This window comes from Nicotiana sylvestris, chromosome 8 (assembly GCF_000393655.2).
Source record: "Nicotiana sylvestris chromosome 8, ASM39365v2, whole genome shotgun sequence".
Taxonomy (NCBI): domain Eukaryota; kingdom Viridiplantae; phylum Streptophyta; class Magnoliopsida; order Solanales; family Solanaceae; genus Nicotiana; species Nicotiana sylvestris.
Window position 1 is genome coordinate 119,450,253 of NC_091064.1, and position 17,866 is coordinate 119,468,118.

The 17,866-nt window shown below is 37.4% G+C and overlaps 1 protein-coding gene across 1 annotated transcript; it reads right to left on the bottom strand.

Annotated features, from left to right (window-relative positions):
• Positions 1–6,515: 6,515 nt before the first annotated feature.
• LOC104236533 (probable UDP-glucosyl transferase 73B6) lies at positions 6,516–9,693 on the bottom strand. The gene has a single exon (XM_009790473.2). It carries the CDS (start codon positions 9,482–9,484, stop codon positions 7,949–7,951), a length of 1,536 nt encoding a protein of 511 aa, XP_009788775.1. The 5' UTR covers positions 9,485–9,693; the 3' UTR covers positions 6,516–7,948.
• Between the last annotated feature and the right edge of the window lie 8,173 nt (positions 9,694–17,866).

The following is a 17,866-nucleotide window of genomic DNA, read 5'->3' on the forward strand; positions in this document are numbered from 1 at the left end:
TGGGGAGGGTAGTGTATACGCAGACCTTACCCCTATCCTAGGGGGTAGAGAGGTTGTTTCCAAAAGACACTCAGCACAAGTAGATGAAAAAGAGGCAGTGGAACAGTAACAACAACATACGTTAGGAAGATAGTGCCAACAACCTAAGAATCACAAAAATAAATGGAAAAGGCAGTATCGATAATCAGAACAATGGAAAAAGGTACTAGGCAATCGGAGCAGAAAACAGTACAAACACAATAAGTACCACTAACAAACTAAAGCAAGACACTACAAACTAGCCTAACACCCTCAACGGGGGAAGAAAAATGTTCAACTACCTATTAACCCACGACCCTAATGCTCGCCCTACGAACCTTCCTATCTAAGGTCATGTCCTCGATGAGTTGGAGTCGCGCCATGTCCTGCCTGATCACCTTTCTCTAATATTTCTTAGGCCGCCCTCTACCTCTTCCCATACCTGACAAGGACAACCGCTCGCACTTCCTAACCGGGGCGTCAAGACTTCTCCTTTGCACGTGCCCGAACCATCTAAGCATCACTTCCCGCATTTTGTCATCCACGGGCACCACCCCCACCTTAGCCCGAATATCTTTATTCCTAATCTTATTCAACCTAGTATGCCTGCACATCTACCTCAACATCCTCATTTCTGCTACTTTCATCTTCTGGATATGAGAATTCTTGACTGGCCAATACTCTGCCCCATACAACATGACCGGTCTAACTATCGCTCTATAAAACTTGCCTTTAAGTTTCGGTGGCACCTTTTTGTCACACAAGACGCCAGATGCTAACCTCCATTTCATCCATCCCGCTCCTATACGGTGTGTGACATCCTCGTCGATATCCCCGTTCCCCTGGATAATTGACCCAATATACTTAAAACTTCCTTTCTTGGGGATGACTTGTGAATCAAGCCTCACGTCACTGTCCGCTTCCCCCGGTACGTCACTGAACTTGCACTACAAGTATTCTGTCTTAGTCCTGCTCAACTTGAAACCTTTAGACTTCAGGGTTTGTCTCTAAACTCCAACCTCTCGTCGACACCGCCTCGCGTCTCATCAATCAGGACTATACTATTAGCAAATAACATATACCATGGCACCTCCTTGAATATGGTGAGTCAGAGCGTCCATCGCCAAGGCAAATAGGAAAGGACTGAGTGCAGATCCTTTGTGTAACCCCATAACTACCGGAAAATGCTCTGAGTCACCTCTCACTGTCCTAACTCGAGTCTTAGCTCCATCATACATGTTTTTAATCACCATAATGTATACTACCGGACACCTTTAGCCTACAAACATTTCCAAAGAACTTCTCTCGGAACTTTTTCGTACGCTTTTTCTAGGTAAATAAATACCATGTGTAAATCCTTCTTCTTATCCATGTACTGTTCCACCAACCTCCTGATAAGATGAATAGCTTTCGTAGTTGAACGACCAGGTATGAACCCGAATTGGTTCTCTAATATAGACATTGACCCCTCGCCCTCACTTCCACCACCCTCTCCCACACTTTCATAGTATGACTAAGGAACTTGATACCCGTATAGTTGTTACAATTCTGGATATCTCCTTTGTTCTTGTACAACGGAATCATCGTACTCCATCTCCATTCCTCCAGCATCTTCTTCATCCTAAAAATAACGTTGAACAATCTGATCAGCCACTCTATGCCCTCTCTACCCACATACCTCTAGAATTCAACCGGAATTTCATCTAGCCTAGTCACTCTTCCTATGCTCATCTTACACATAACCCCCACGACCTTTTCGACCATGTTAGATATGTACATAATGTAGTCTTGTCCCACATTGGAAAATGAGTAGTATGTCCTTGTATAGTATAGCTATAAATAAGGACCTCTTGTATTGTATTGAACACACAATATCAATATATCATATTTTTCCCATGCCTTCTCACATGGTATCAGAGCTATCGTGAGAGATTTATCGCTGTGCATAAATTCCAGCGATTCCGGGAAGTGAAATCAGTCACCGGAACCCTTTTTTCCGGTGAGTTTTCAAAGTTGTTTTGCGTTTGCTTTGTCTCGGTTAGGGTTGTGCAAAATCCAACACTACCACAAGAGTAGTCACTGTCCGGCAACCAAACCCCAGTGAAAATCTCCGGCGGTAGTGCAGCGGTCGGAAGAAAATTTTCCGGCGAAGTTCTGATGTCGCGTGGGCCACCTTGCGGCCATTTTTTGGCGACGATTCTTCAGGACAAATTGTTCCCCATTGCAATTCCGAGCCTACCCATCCAGTTTACACCAAATTCCGACCACTTTTATATTTTTCCGGCGTGAACAGTGATTTCAGAAGTGGACTTCCGGCCATTTTTTGAAAAAGTTTCTTCAGAACATTTGGGTCATCTGGTAATTCCGATCCTACCCCTACTGTTTTTATTTCATTCAGACCACTTTGAATTTTTTCGGCTGCTACAGTAATATTCCGAGAGCTACAATATTTTTGGCTTGAACAGAGTTTTTCGGCGCAGAACAATGTTCTGTTTTCCTGTTGTAAACAGTGTTTTCTCAGTGATTTCTTCAGTTTTCCCTAAGAAGTTACTAATTTTTACTATTTCAAGTTAACCCTACTACTATTAATTGTAGCGACATGGGAACCGATACTTCGAATAGTCGGATGGTTTCTTTAATGGATTATTTTGAGTTTCTTTAGTACAAAATAGGTAAGCAGATATCTTCTGAGATAGCTTCCGTTGTTCAAACAGGTAATAGCGTGACTTGTGTCTCTCAATCTTTATCCTCTGAGTCTTGGGTCATTGATTCAGGTGCATCAGATCATATTTTTGGTAACAAATCTCTTTTCACTACTATTTTATACTCTCAATCTCTTCCAAGAGTCACAATGGCCAATGAGTCTCAAACCATGGCAACTGCAATAGGTCAAGCAAGCCCAATTCCTTCCTTACCTTTAGATTCAGTTCTTTGTGTCCCTAATAGTCCTTTTAATCTCATAGCTGTTAGTCGCCTAGCCAAATCACTTAAATGTGCCTTTTTATTTCTTGATGGCCATGTTTTTATACAGGAACACAGTACAGGGCAGATCATTAGTACCGAGCGTGAATCAAATGGACTTTATTACCTTATCCTTGCTAAATCACACGGACTCACATCTTGTCTTCCTTCAACAACTTGTCCTGTTACTGATTCACCAGATTTATTACATAAACGGTTGGGACATCCTAGTTTGTCAAAATTTCAGAAAATGGTACCTGGTTTATCTCACTTGTCAGCTCTAGAGTGTGTCTTGTCAGCTCGGTAAGCGTACTCGCTCTCATTTTCCTCGACGTATTGATAATCGAGCAGAGTCACCTTTTACTTTAGTCCATTCAGATGTTTGGGGTCCTAGTCGGGTCAGTTCTACCTTAGGATTCCGCTACTTTGTTAGTTTCATTGATGACTATTCTAGGTGCACCTGAATATTTTTGATAAAAAATCGATCTGAGTTGTTGTCTATTTTCCAAACCTTTCTCACTGAAATTCAAAATTAATTTGGGGTTTCTATTCGCACATTTCGTAGTGATAATGCCCGAGATTATTTGCCTTTCCCATTTCAGCAGTTTATGAAATCTCATGGGATTATTCATCAAACATCTTGTCCGTACACATCTCAATAAAATGGGGTAGCTGAAAGAAAGAATAGACATCTTATTGAAATTGCTTGTACCCTACTCATACAATCTCATGCTCTGTTGCATTTTTGGGGGATGCCGTTCTTACATCTTGCTATCTTATTAATCGTATGTCATCTTCAGCTATCCAGAACCAAGTTCCATTCTCTGTTATGTTTCCCCACTTACCTTTGTTCTCTCTTCCACCCTGTGTATTTGGAAGCATTTGTTTTGTCCATAACCTTACTCCAGGAACAGATAAGTTAGCTCCCCGTGCTCTTAAGTGCGTATTTCTTGGTTTCTCAAGAACGTAAAAGGGGTATCGATACTATTCTCCTAACCTCCAGCGGTACCTTATGTCCGCTGATGTTACCTTCTTTGAAATCCAATCATATTTCATAGGTCCAGGTAATCACTTAGATATTTCTAAGGTACTACCAGTCTCTTCTTTTGGAGATTCAGTCACTATCTCCCATCTATCTTCCTCTACATCTCCAGCTCCACCACCTATAGCTCCTGTTACACCATTTATAGCTCCAGTTCCACCACCTATAGGTCCAATTCCTCCACATAATCCAGTTCAACCTTTTGCAGCTCTGCCACTCTTGACTTATCATCGCCGTCCACATCCAGCATCAGGCCTAGGTGATTCATGTCCTACATCAGATTCTGCACCTACTGCGGACTTGTCTCCTCTTAGTCAACCAATTGCACTCCACAAAAGGTGTACGGTCCACACTTAATCCTAATCCCCACTGTGTTGGTCTAAGTTATCATCGTCTGTCGTCACCTCATTATGCTTTTATATCTTCTTTGTCCACTGTTTTTATTCCTAAGTCTACAGGTGAGGCACTATCTCATCATGGATGACGACAGGCTATGATTGACGAGATGTCTGCTTTACATGCGAGTGACACTTGGGAGCTTGTTCCTCTTCCTGCAGGTAAGTCTACTGTTGGTTGTCGTTGGGTTTATGTAGTCAAAATCGGCCCGGATAGCCAGGTTGATCGGCTTAAGGCTCGTCTTGTTGCAAAAGGATATACTCAGATTTTTGGGCTTGATTATAGTGATACTTTCTCTCCTGTGGCTAAAGTAACATCTGTTCGTCTTTTTTTGTCCATGGCTGCTGTACGTCATTGACCTCTTTATCAGTTAGACATTAAGAATGTTTTTCTCCACGGTGATCTTGACGAGGAAGTTTATATGGAGCAACCACCTGGTTTTGTTGCTCATGGGGAGTTTAGTGGTTGTGTATGCAGATTGCGCAGGTCGCTATATGGTTTGAAACAGTCCCCTCGAGCCTGGTTTGGTAAGTTTAGCATAATTATTCAGGAGTTCGGCATGACTCGTAGTGAGGCTGATCACTCTGTGTTTTATCAGCATTCTGCTCTGAATCTCTGTATTTATCTGGTGGTTTATGTTGATGATATTGTTATTACTGGCAACGATCAGGATGGTATTACTAATCTGAAGCAACATCTCTTTCAACACTTCCAAACTAAGGGTCTGGGCAGATGAAGTATTTTCTAGGTATTGAGATCGCTCAGTCTAGCTCAAGTATTGTTATTTCACAGCGAAAGTATGCCTTAGACATTCTTGAGGAGACTGGAATGATGGGTTGCAGACCTATTAACTCTCCTATGGATCTGAATGCTAAGCTTCTGCCTGGACAGGGTGAGCCTCTTAGAGACCCTACGAGATATTGAAGGTTGGTTGGAAAATTGAATTACCTCACAGTGACTAGACCTGATATTTCTTTTCCGGTGAGTGTTGTAAGTCAGTTTATGGATTCTCCCTGGGATGCAGTTGTTCGTATTCTTGGGTATATAAAGTCAGCTCCAGGCAAATGATTACTATTCGAGGATCGAGGCCACGAGCAGATTGTTAGGTACACAGATGCTGATTGGGTAGGATCACCTTCTGATAGGCAATCTACATATGGATATTGTGTTCTAGTATGAGGTAATTTGGTCTCGTGGAAGAGCAAGAAACAAAATGTAGTTGCTCGATCTAGCGCCGGAGTGGAATATCGGGTCATGGCTATGGCAACGTGTGAGTTAGTTTGGGTCAAGCAGTTGCTCAAGAAGTTAAAGTTCGGAGAAATCAGCAGGATGGAACTAGTGTGTGATAACCAAGCTGCTCTTCATATTGCGTCAAATTCGGTGTTCCACGAGAGGACTAAACACATTGAGATCGACTGTCACTTTGTCAGAGAAAAAATACTTTCAGGAGATATTGTTACAAAATTTGTAAAGTCGAATGATCAACTAGCAGATATTTTCACTAAGTCTCTTACTGGTTCTCGTATTAGTTACATGTGTAACAAGCTCGGTACATATGATGTGTATGCACCGGCTTGAGGGAGAGTGTTAGATATGTACATAATGTAGTCTTGTCCCACATTAGAATATGAGTAGTATGTCCTTGTTAGTATAACTATAAATAAGGACCTCTTGTATTGTATTAACACAATATCAATATATCATATTTTCTCCCGTGCCTTCTCACAGACCATAATACGCCTACAATACCCAAAATCACGTCGACTCTCGGAGTGCTCCAAATCACCCAATACAATGTCTCCGTCCCCCTCCTCATTCAGAAGTTTATGAAAGTAAGTCAGTCTAGCACTATAGATTGCATTTTACATAGAAAAGCTCCAATATCTTCAACTCCCAGCCATAAAAGTCCTTCCTGAATTGAAAATTCCATCCTGCCATACTAAAGCAATCAGCCAGCAATATATCAGAAAGATTCACCAGCCTATATAAGACTGGAAATTGATCCTTTAGCAGCCCTTCTCCAACCCAATTATCATTCCATAGCCTAATTCTTTTTTCATCTCCCACTGTCAAGACAGTATACTTAGCAAAGTCTTCCCAAAGGTTGGCAATTTGTCTCCAAATAGACAAAAACCTTCTCTACCATATTTGATTGCAACGACATTTCTCCGGGTTCCTTACTGTAAAACAAAAATTCAGAAGATTAATTTTCTTTCTCTGTCCCAATTTTGGTGTCACGACTACAAAGGTAATGTTTTATATTAGTATATTTATGTTAAAGTGGGTTAAAAATGGAGATAAATTGAATTTCTTGAAGAATTTTAATAATGTTTAGAATAAAGATAAGTTTAAAAGTAAAACTTTTTATGTGAATGGTAGGTGTTAATGAATGTTCTCTATTTTTGGGATAGTGGCAACGTGGAATGAACCTATAATAAGACGGTTAAATCCAGACGTAGAAGTAGTATATATCCTATTCTATTGGGAAATTTCATTTGATGTTATATGAGACAAATGGTGATCTCTGACGCTTGTTTAAACTTCAACATTTTCTTTACTATTCTTGTGTTGCCCACATCTTTCCCTTCTCACTGGGCAGTAAATTTTACTTTTACTCTTAATTATTGTCTCCATGTTGGAACAATGTAACTAGGGAAAAACTCATTTAGTTTGTGTAAGAATGATTATTAATAAATACTGCTTGTATTCTCTTTGGTGTTCTTTTATTTCATTTTATTATACTTTTTTGGTGGAAGAAAGATTATCTTAATATCAACCATCAAAAGAACAAAAGAAAGTTATCTTTATATGAAAGAAGCATTTCAAATTCATGTAAAATGGAGAACAGCAAATTCATCCTTTTTTTTTTTGCTGACCTGGATTAGTTGTTTCCTCTTGCTTTTTCATTCTTCTGTACTAAATTGTAGGAACTAGGAAGTGTGATTTTTTTTTTGTTTGTATGGCGCAGTTCTAGTTGTATCTGCATGGTAGAGGTTTACTCATGGCCATTTGATAGCATAGGTTTGGTGAATTAAATTGTAGATAGATAACTCTGTTTTTCTTTTCCTCCTTTAGTTTTCCTGAAATAAGATTGGTGCAACCGTTCAGAGAGGTTGTCTTTTGTTGTTTCTCTTCTTCCTGGGATATTATACGTTTCAATGTGGTTGATGATTAAGGAAAATAGTTCCCCTTGAGGGAAAACAAAAAATAAAATAAAAATGAAAGGATCGCTGTGACACTTTTTTCCTGGTCTTGCCTCTTTTTTATTTTTTCTCAAACTTAGTAGGCTTCTTAGCTTGTATAATCACATAGGTGAAACAAAACATGTATGGAGGATCTCAAACTTGTTCACTTATTACTGAGTTTGTCTAACCTCTTTACTGTCATAAAGTCCAACTTACAGTCTCATGCATTACCAAAATCCTAAGAACTGGGATTCGGATATTTCCCTTTATTCAGGTGTATCTATTTTGTGCTTCTCTCTGTTCTATTTGGAAATGGAAGTGCTGTCCAATCATGTAGCTTTCCACCTTATTTGCTTATGAGCTGAATAAATGACTTCAAAGAGCACATTGAACTCTCCGGATAATCACTCTGGAATATGGATCTTAATGCCATTGCTTGCTTATGAACCCCTTCATCTTTCATCATCTTGTCGATTCCTTGAACTATGTCATCTTTCTTCACCATCTCTCCCGGGTCATCACTGAGTAAAATCATATGTCCCATTTTCAAGTAATTTGCTACCAATTTGGCATCATGGAATTGGTCACCCCTGATTGGCCATGCCAAAATTGGGATGCCACGTCCTATTGCTTCCATTGTTGAGTTCCATCCACAATGCGATAGAAACCCACCAGTTGAAGGATGGCTTAGAATCAACAACTGCGGTGCCCATCCCCTTATTATCAACCCTTTATTCCCTATTCTTTCATCCAATACATTTGGGTAGTATCCTTCTTCTTGTTGATCGTCTCCAAAGAGAACTGGAGGTGGACCGGGTCGACCTGAACCGGCCTGAATAACCCAAATAAAAGGATGGTTTGATGCCTCTAATGCATCAGCCAGTTGAGCATATTCTACCAAGCTAGGTCCAACTTCACTACCAAAAGACACATAAATCACTGATCCCTGAGGTTTTGAGTTCAACCATTGCATCACCTTCTCTTCTGTAAAATTGGATTGTCTGTTTGACCTGACTTCATGATCATGTAGTATTGAACTAGTTGATTTCCAATACGTTTCTGGCAACAACGGGCCTACACCCCATAGTGGCTTTTCAATTTGGTTGGCCACATAATCAATGAATGGACCCTCAAGATCATGACAGGTATTGATCAACAACGCAATAGAACCCTCCACCTCATCCAACCATCGTGGCTTTTGACCTGGTTTTGGAGGCCCATCTTCTACCCCACCTGGTGGTCCTGATGGTTCATTTTGTCTATTTGGACCACCACCACGATGATGACCTGGTCCATGACGGTTTCGCTTGATATCAGAGTAACTCAGAGCCATACTTTCAGGCAACCCGGGAAGAATCCGAATCTCACCCGGTTTCACCTCATCCGCATGGTTCTTCCAGGCTGCAAACTCCATTGCAGCAGCACATGCACCAGAAGTGAAGAAAGAGACAAAGGGTATCTCATATTTCACGAAAATTTCCTTACTCCAGCTCATCATAACGTCTACCGCGGCACATATAGGTCGGGTCTGACCCGACCCGTTGCGTCTTTCCGATAGAAAGGTATCAATCCCCTGTCCTAACTGCTGATGGTGATGCGAAAAGGGCCCATGCATGAAACCATGTCCTTTTTGTTTTGGTGGCAAAGCTGGTAATTCTACTGCCTTGTGTAGTGGTGGTGGAGTTGATGTAGCTGAAATCTCAACTACTTGAATTAAAGAATGATGACGAAGATGTGGTGGAATGGAGGAGGAGAGGTGGGAGGGAATGATAAGGGTGACTTTAAAGTTGAAAGATGTGAACTTTTTGCAGAGTTCCATGCAGGGGAAGAGATGACCTTGACCGTAAAATGGGAGCACCAAGATATCTCCAATGGCTTCCATGTCTTTTCAAATAATTGGATTACACTTTGATCAAATTATTCCATGTATATATAGAAATATAGAGATGGAATTCTACGTGTGAAATGTGAACATCGAATGTGTAAGAAAAGTGGAGAGAACTTGGACATCAAGTAATAAATGGAGCTGAAAAGGACAGAGTGTAGCAAGTAGTAGTAGTAGCGTCTTAGCAATGTTGAGTAGTAGTAATTAATTAGCAGAAGAAGCTAAGAGTGATGTAAAGCAAAGGTATCCACATTTTTAGTCTTCCATATTTGGGGGGGGGGGGGGGGGGGGTTCTCTTTTAGATTTTCGTGATTGTTCTGTTTTTTAATAAACATCTAATACAGTGGAACCTTTATAGAAAGTCATGGCATTGATCAGGAGGAAGATACAGGACCACTTTCTCTTTACAAGAATGAGACAGTAATCTTCCTCAAATATCTTGGATGAGTTATATTCAGCATTTTTTTAGTCAAAATATATGTACAAATAATTACCAGGTAATACAATTATATGTGCCGGAGTACAAATTTATTACATCATCTTAAGAAAAACATATGGCTAATAATCTCGAAAATAAAACCTTACATTATTTCGCATACAATTCAATCTTATAACGAAATTGAGATTTGAAGAAAATTTAAGCAAAGTGTTTATAAATGTGAACATATATGTTTATGTTTCCCATGAGAAGTTGTCAACTGAGAAATTACCATCCAACTAAATGCCAAGATTTTCTTATAAAGTCAGGCAACTGCATATTGATGTTCTGTTTAAATAGTCATAAAAATGGTGTAAGGAAGCTAAGACATATTGACTTAAGGATTAAGGAAGCGGCCATTTTGGCATCTAAGTATACTTGTGGACACCTAATCTTTAATTCGTTTCACTTGCATTTACAAGATTGGCCTTAGAAACTAGTCTAATGGATAATTTTGCTTTTAGTGCTTACTAGTATTAATACCCGCGCGATGTGCGGACACAAATATCAAATTATGATTTGGATTATATGCAAATTACCTTAAAATTTAAACCTTCCAGATAATTTTACAGATAATCATTAGATATCAATTAAGAAGCAGGACATGAAACTGTTTCTCATATCTCGTAGTAGATAACATATTTTCTTTTTTCATATTTGTAACAACCCAACCCCTTAATTTTATGGTTAATATTAAAGAATACTAAACATATCACGTTATGTTTTAATATTGTGATTTGTTCGAGCACATTAGATCATATTGTTTTAACCAAATTTTTTACTATTACACTATGATTCACCTCAAATTCAAATAAGTTTATTCTTCTATTTCATTCAATAAAAAATCTCTCGTTGTTCTTTGCTTATAATTATTGCAGTATTCATTACTTAGTATTGTTATATTGTCATGTGATCTTTTATTAGCTTACGAATTGACTTAGTATCTTACTTATTACTCTTTTGATAATCATATATAAATATATATTTTTTATTCCTAAATTTATTGTATTTTTATACTTGTATCCTCTTTCTCAGAACTCTTTCGTTATTTAAAATCAATAATATTTTTGAGTATTATTTAATTTACGTATTATTAAATTAATCCAAAGTATAAATATTCTCACACTCTCCATTTTTCACTCAGATATTTAATCGTAAAAAAAAAAATAACCTCATTTTATTTTTATTACATATATATATATATATATATATATATATATATATATATATATATATATATATATATGTTAATTACTATTTAATTCCAAAAAATAATTTTTCTTATCATATTTTCAAAAAAAAATCTCATCTCAAATTCAAATATATCTTATTCTTCTATTTTTTTTTAAATTGGATCGCATAAAAAAATCATCCTATACTTTCAAACTTAACCTAACACACCCTATTCAAATATTAATTGTAAAAAAAAAATCTAATTGCTGCAACAATTTTTCCACTATCATTTTAAGAAATATTTATTTATGTATAAAATTTTCGTTTATCCGATTGTTCAACATTAATATAACCTTATTATTCTTGTTATTAAATATATATTTTAATTTCTATTTAATTCTTTTGTTACCTTATAAATAATATTTTTGTTTATGTAAAAAAAAATTTGCTACTTGAAATTTTTTTAATTGTTAAAGTCATCAAATCCTTAAAATCTTAAGTAAATTTATTCACTTTATTTATATTTTAACTTATCCCAAAGTGTAAATAGTTATCTGATATTTCAATCTACGTCTTTCCATATTTTTTTAGTATTTTTTTATTATGACTTTTAGTTATTCTTTTACTTCCATATTTTTAGCTAATATAGAAGGAAAATTGATGATCGGATATGGATATAGATATTGATTAAATTATTTTTTAAATTTTGTCTTAAATGTTTCAAGTGAAATTTTCTCAATACGCCAGGCTTAACCTTATACTTCATTACCCTCCTTTTAATATAATATAGATTACTTGGTTGGGGTAACCTTGCAGCATAAGGGTTAAAACTCTTCCTTTCCTATGCTTTTACTAGATTAAGACTCAGACTAATTAATATATTAGCATTGCAAGGGTAGGAATATTCATAGTAAAAAATTATAATACTAAGAAGATTTTTTCTCTGTAATATATTTTAAGAGTATAATTAACTTTACAGCAAAGTCGCCTTGCAACTATTAAAGTTAGTAGATTTTTTTGACTATGATTTGTACATCGTTGGTACACATGACTTCACTTTCCTATCCTCTTTATTATACTATATTGAAAGCTGAGGTACCGGTTACCAATACGCACAAGTTAAAATAAACAGTATTTAGACAATTTTGGATAGATCTCAACCAGGCTTGAACTGCTTTGTTCGATTTTCTGGTCCAGGAGGCATCAAAGAGAAGAAAAGGGAAGTTAGTTTAAATGAAAATTCGTGTAACTTATTTGCTCGTCTTATTGGTCAAATTAATTTGAGGTTGAATACCAATTACTTCTATTACTATATCATTGCATTGCGCATGTGATGTAGTATTTTTTTTTTCTTTCATTGATTTTTCATCCTATCAAATTAATGCTTTTCTTTTCCCTGAATGTGAAAAATACTAGGAAAACATTACACATAAAAAGGGATAGATTAGTTCTTGTTAACGGTTGTTACTTGAATTTGGATGAAATGGAAGAAATTAGGCCACAATAAGAAAAATATATCCTTCACCAGAAAAAGATTAAAAAAAAGATTTGCATCCAAAATCCAAATCCATTCGATTTAGCAGAATTGTTTAATTCTTCAATCTGGGAACACCAAATAAGAAAAAATGAAAAAGAAAGAAAAACCATAGGCAACCATCATACTTAGGGATATCGGTCAATATTATATGAGGTTAGAAGTCACGGACAATATTATATGAGGTTAGAAGTCTTAATTCTTTCTAGGTTTCTTTGCACTGATTCCTGCCATTGGATGTAATTTTCTATTTTTTTTCCGAAAACAAATCAGCAATTGAGATCTGTTGGTATTTTACTTGATTAATGTAAAATCTATTCTCTCAACTAGCTGCGCTTCTAATATTGATATGCATTAGTTCTAATTTTTGGCTAACAGAGATGGATTATTACTTTCGGAATGAATAAAAAGGACCAAAAAGAAGATTTCAATATGTTTTCCTCTTGAACAATGCAATGTTTTTATTGCTTTGGCGTAACATAATAATCTGAAAAAAAATATTCAGAGAATGACACCTTCAGACATGAGAGTCTAGAGGAACTTAACTAATTGTTTAGGCATGATGATCAATAATTCTGACCCCCGTGGTAAATATGGTAACATGATCTCGTGGGTCAGTAGTCCCATCATATATATATTAAAGGAATAAAGTTATCATATATATAAGCATTATGCTTAAGCCAAGTGACAAGCTATTAAAAAGTCACTTGGAAATATTAAGAAGAGTTTATAGGGATATTGTAAATAAGGAAAATCGGTTAAGAACTATATATGCAACCCCATTTACCAAATTAAATCTTTTATTATTCAATTCTATTTTGAATCTTATATGACAATCTTAAATTCAATTTTGCTATAGATCTTTAATTATTTCAATTCCGTTTAGGCTCCCTCATTAGAGTAAATATTATCAGTTGAAAAGAGAGGTTGAGATAGATTTTGACTCTTATATGACTCAACTTTGATTTAACTTGAATACAGTATCTTGCATGTACGTATCTTTTTTTAAATTGGTATTTGATTAATTATCTATATTATAAGAATTTATCCAATACGTTAAATACAAATAATTTTATTTTTTATATTAAATAATAACGTTACTGTCTGGGCCTTAAAACCTCCTTTTAGAAATGAATTCCGTATTCCGAGGCCTTAAAACCTCCTTTGCGTGCACTGTCTGGGCGTGTATCCGAAAAGCCATTATGTGAAAATCTGTGAAAAATGATGACTTTTGCATTTAAAATGAATTTAGGTTGACTTCGGTCAATATTTTGGGTAAACGGACCCGGACCCATAAATATGGGACTTGGGCATATGCCCGGAATTGAATTCCGAGGTCCCAAGCCCGAGAAATGAATTTTTAAAGAAAATTATTTTCTGGAATATATATGAGCTTTTGGAAATGAAATATGTTTGAAATTGATGGTATCATGCCCGTATTTTGGTTCCGGAGTCCGGTACTAGTCTTATATATGATTTAAGTTGAGCCTGTAAAATTTGGTAAGAAACGAACTTGAAATGACGTGATTCAGAACCTTAGTTGTAAAAAGTTAAAACTTTGAAAAGTTCATGAGATTTCCTTTGATTTTGATGGTAAATTCATAGTTATTGATGTTATTTTGAGGATTTGATTGCACGAGCAAGTTCGTATGATGTTTTTAGGTTGGTATGCATGTTTGGTTGGGAGCCCTGAGGGCTCTGGTGAGTTTTGGATAGGTCATAGAGTGAAATTTGCACTTAAGAATTTCTGGTATGTGTAAGCACGTGATTTTTGCTTCACGGACAATCACTCCAAAAGAAATAAAAAATAATTGCAAATGGCCTCGCCGTACAAATTTTCAATTTTTACGTGACATGTGCTGGTAGTCATTTATGTTTCTATCCATTTTTCATTGAATCTTATCGAACAAAATACAAAAATATGTATGCCGTGTGTAATTGAGCCATAATCCGGTCATTAAAAGAAAATTCACAAAAATATGCATCTTTTATTCTAGGCTGTGATTTAACCATGTTAAAATTTTAATATGTGTTTGATAATTGTCTTAGGTGTTGATTAATGGGTGTTTTAAATTCATTTTTTTATTTAGTTGTATTTTAAAATTAAAAAAAAAAAGAGTGAAGAAATCTGTTTGGGCCAAGAAATGAAACCAAAAAATAGGCCCAAACCAATTAAATTTGACCCAGTCCAAACCAGGCCTCAGGCAAACCCCCCAAACGACGCCGTATAAAGGCGTTTGATCTGAACCGTCCGTCCAGGCCAATCCAACGGCCTAGGACCCCCTTTAGTAACCCGTTTCCAAACCCGACCCAGTAACCGGCTCAACCAAACCCCTCACTTAAACCAAACGACCCCGTTTCTATACCAAACGACCCCGTCCCGTCCCTCACCAGCGGATCCAAGCCGTTGAGATCATCTGATCTAACGGCCCAGATCTAATCCCCTAGATCATATATAAGCCTCCCATCACACCCCACGCCCCCATCCAAGCACCCCCTTCAGTCGTCTTCCTCACCAGACCCCGAACCCCATGAAACCCTAGCAGCCGCCCTGGTGCCTTTTGAGCATAAATCCGGCGGCCAGGACGCCGGCGACTCCCCCTTTAACACCCCCGATACATCCAACCACCCTGAACACGAGTCCACCAACCATGTACCTCGAATCACACTCCATCGTCTCGAATCTTGATTTGAAGATTCGAGACTAAACCCCGATCTACACCAAATCAACCCAAACTCACACTGGACAACCCCCTGACCTCCCTCGTGACCAAACCAAGCTTGGTTTGGTCCGAATCTATCCACAAATCCTCAAATTCCAAATCTAAAGATTCAAACCCTATAACACAAGAACCTGGGGAATCCGACCTGTTTCATAGAGGGTTTGGGGTCCAATAGACTTTAATCAAGGTGTTCTCGGTTGAGAACACCCCGATTAAAGTTTGTTCGGGCTCAAATGGTCAAAACTGGTTCAGACCTGGCCCGTTCTTAGTTAAGCATTCAGTAAGTTTTCTTTTTCTTTTCAGTTTTGTTTAAGTATTGTCTGAATTTGTTAAGCATGTTTTGTTGTAGTTGTTTGGTGTTTCTGATATTTTTTTTCAATTTTCTTCCGTCTTTGTAAAGACCTTTTATTTGGTCATTTGTTCTTCTGTGTATATGTGAATACGTCTTGTGATATATATGCTCGATGAGATTAGTCGTCGAATAGATAGTTCGCATGGCCTCCCAGTGATTGTGCAAAGTTGTCTGAAGCCATTCGGGACCCTTACGTGTTGTTTATGTGATCGACTAGTTATTTCTTGTTATAATTAGTATGGTCGATTTGATAAACGTCGTCGATTAGCTTCCTATAACTGAAGGTTCAAATATTCTAATTCATACAACTTCACATGAGTGAACGAACTTGTTGTTGTTAATTGATTGCTTGACATTGTTTGAAAATAGTTTGTAACTGCATTATAAACAACTAAAAGACTCAGGCTAGGGCAGTTTTTGAATTTGAACTTTCAGAAGTTCAAAATGCTTTGATGCTGCAATGGTTTAGGACAGTAATAATCAAGATTTAACAAGGGTAGTTTGGGGTTTGAAAAGAACAGAAAAGCTTAGTTTAAGTGAACTGACAAATAGAATACTGAATTAGGATTAAACTAATGTAATAGTGGGGAGCCAAACTTGGTAGCATGGGGTTGATTGAATAAAAAAGGGGTGCCCATGCTTTTGGGCAGAAAATACAGGCTAAAGGCCTGTCGAATGGATGGGCATGAGGGAATACTTTTAGTTTAAAAAGAAGTTATGGGCAGAAAGGAGGAAAAGGGGTTGAAGGCAGCTTAGTGCTTGCCATTTCTGCCTATAAATAGGACTGTTTCATAACATAAAAGGGGCTGGACATTTTTTAGTCTTCAGAGAGGTTTTAAGTTGGAAAAACTGAAAGAAAGAAAGAAAAAAGAAAATTTCAGAATATTGTAACCAAACATTGTCTGAAAACTACATAAGAGTTCAAGTTGGTCAAGCTGTCTTTGGCCATTGCTGTTGGTTATCTGCCGAGCTGTTTGTGATTGTTGAACTGTTGGTGCTGTTACATTGAATACTCTGTTTTTCCGCTGGATTCATTGTTCTGTTTCTGGGTTTGTTTGTTTATTTGCTCGACCACTTGTGAGCTTCATCATTGTTGGCGGGTTGTTGTTGCTGTGTTGTTGCTGTGTATCTGTTGTTGCTGTGTTTGTTGCATACCACTCAGCTGATCATTCTCCTTCTTCTTTTGCTTGGCTATTACCAGGTACACGATTAATACACTGTCAATGTAACTTGAAAGTTGAGCATGGATACAAAAGAGAAGAGTTGAAGATGTTTATTTCATACGTAGACTGTTATATGGAGCATCATTGTAATGCATAATAGTTTACATTTCTGTTTGGATACTGGCATTAACCCTCATACTTAGCGAAAATGACAATTGTAGGGTAACTTGATATTTTAGTATGTGTGTAGGTTGATAGATAAAAGGTTTGACAGTATACTAGGTTGTAGCTCAGAAACTAGTTATGTCTGTGATTAACATGACCATGAATGCATGAAAGCTGCCAACCATTAGTTAATCTTCTTCCCCTTTGATCAACTGCCTTGTTATAACTGATAAACTAACATCTTAGAACAAAAAACCAGTTCAGGGCCTCAACCCCACGAAGGTCGAGCCCAAGTCGAAACGGGCTAAGCAGGCCTTCACCGGAAATCACTGGCTCAGGCCTGGCAAATCCCGCATAAGCTGGTTTTGGGCCCATGAGGCCCAATTGCTCGCCCATGGGTGTGGCCCTGTTTCTGATTTTTGTTTGAAAAAGCATTCGGAATCCTGCTGTAAATAACTGTAAACATGTAATTAACTAGGGCTATTTCTGCTTTCAACTGGTAGAGCCGCTATAGGATACCCTTTAAAATAAAAAGATGAGATGAGCCTCGACAAATAAAGAACGCACAAGCTGCGGGGCCCTCGTCAAATGTATATGTCAAAGCATTCAGTTTTCGGGGCGGACCGTTTAGCAAAACTCCACGGCCCTACCAAAAATAACAATACGCTAGTCGCTTTAGGCGCGTATCTTAATAATCTTACCTTCTTAAACTCGGGTGCGCATTTCATGCGACCTGTATCCAAATCCCAAAACATCAAATAAAACGTGTTCCGGATTGTGGGTGCATTTCA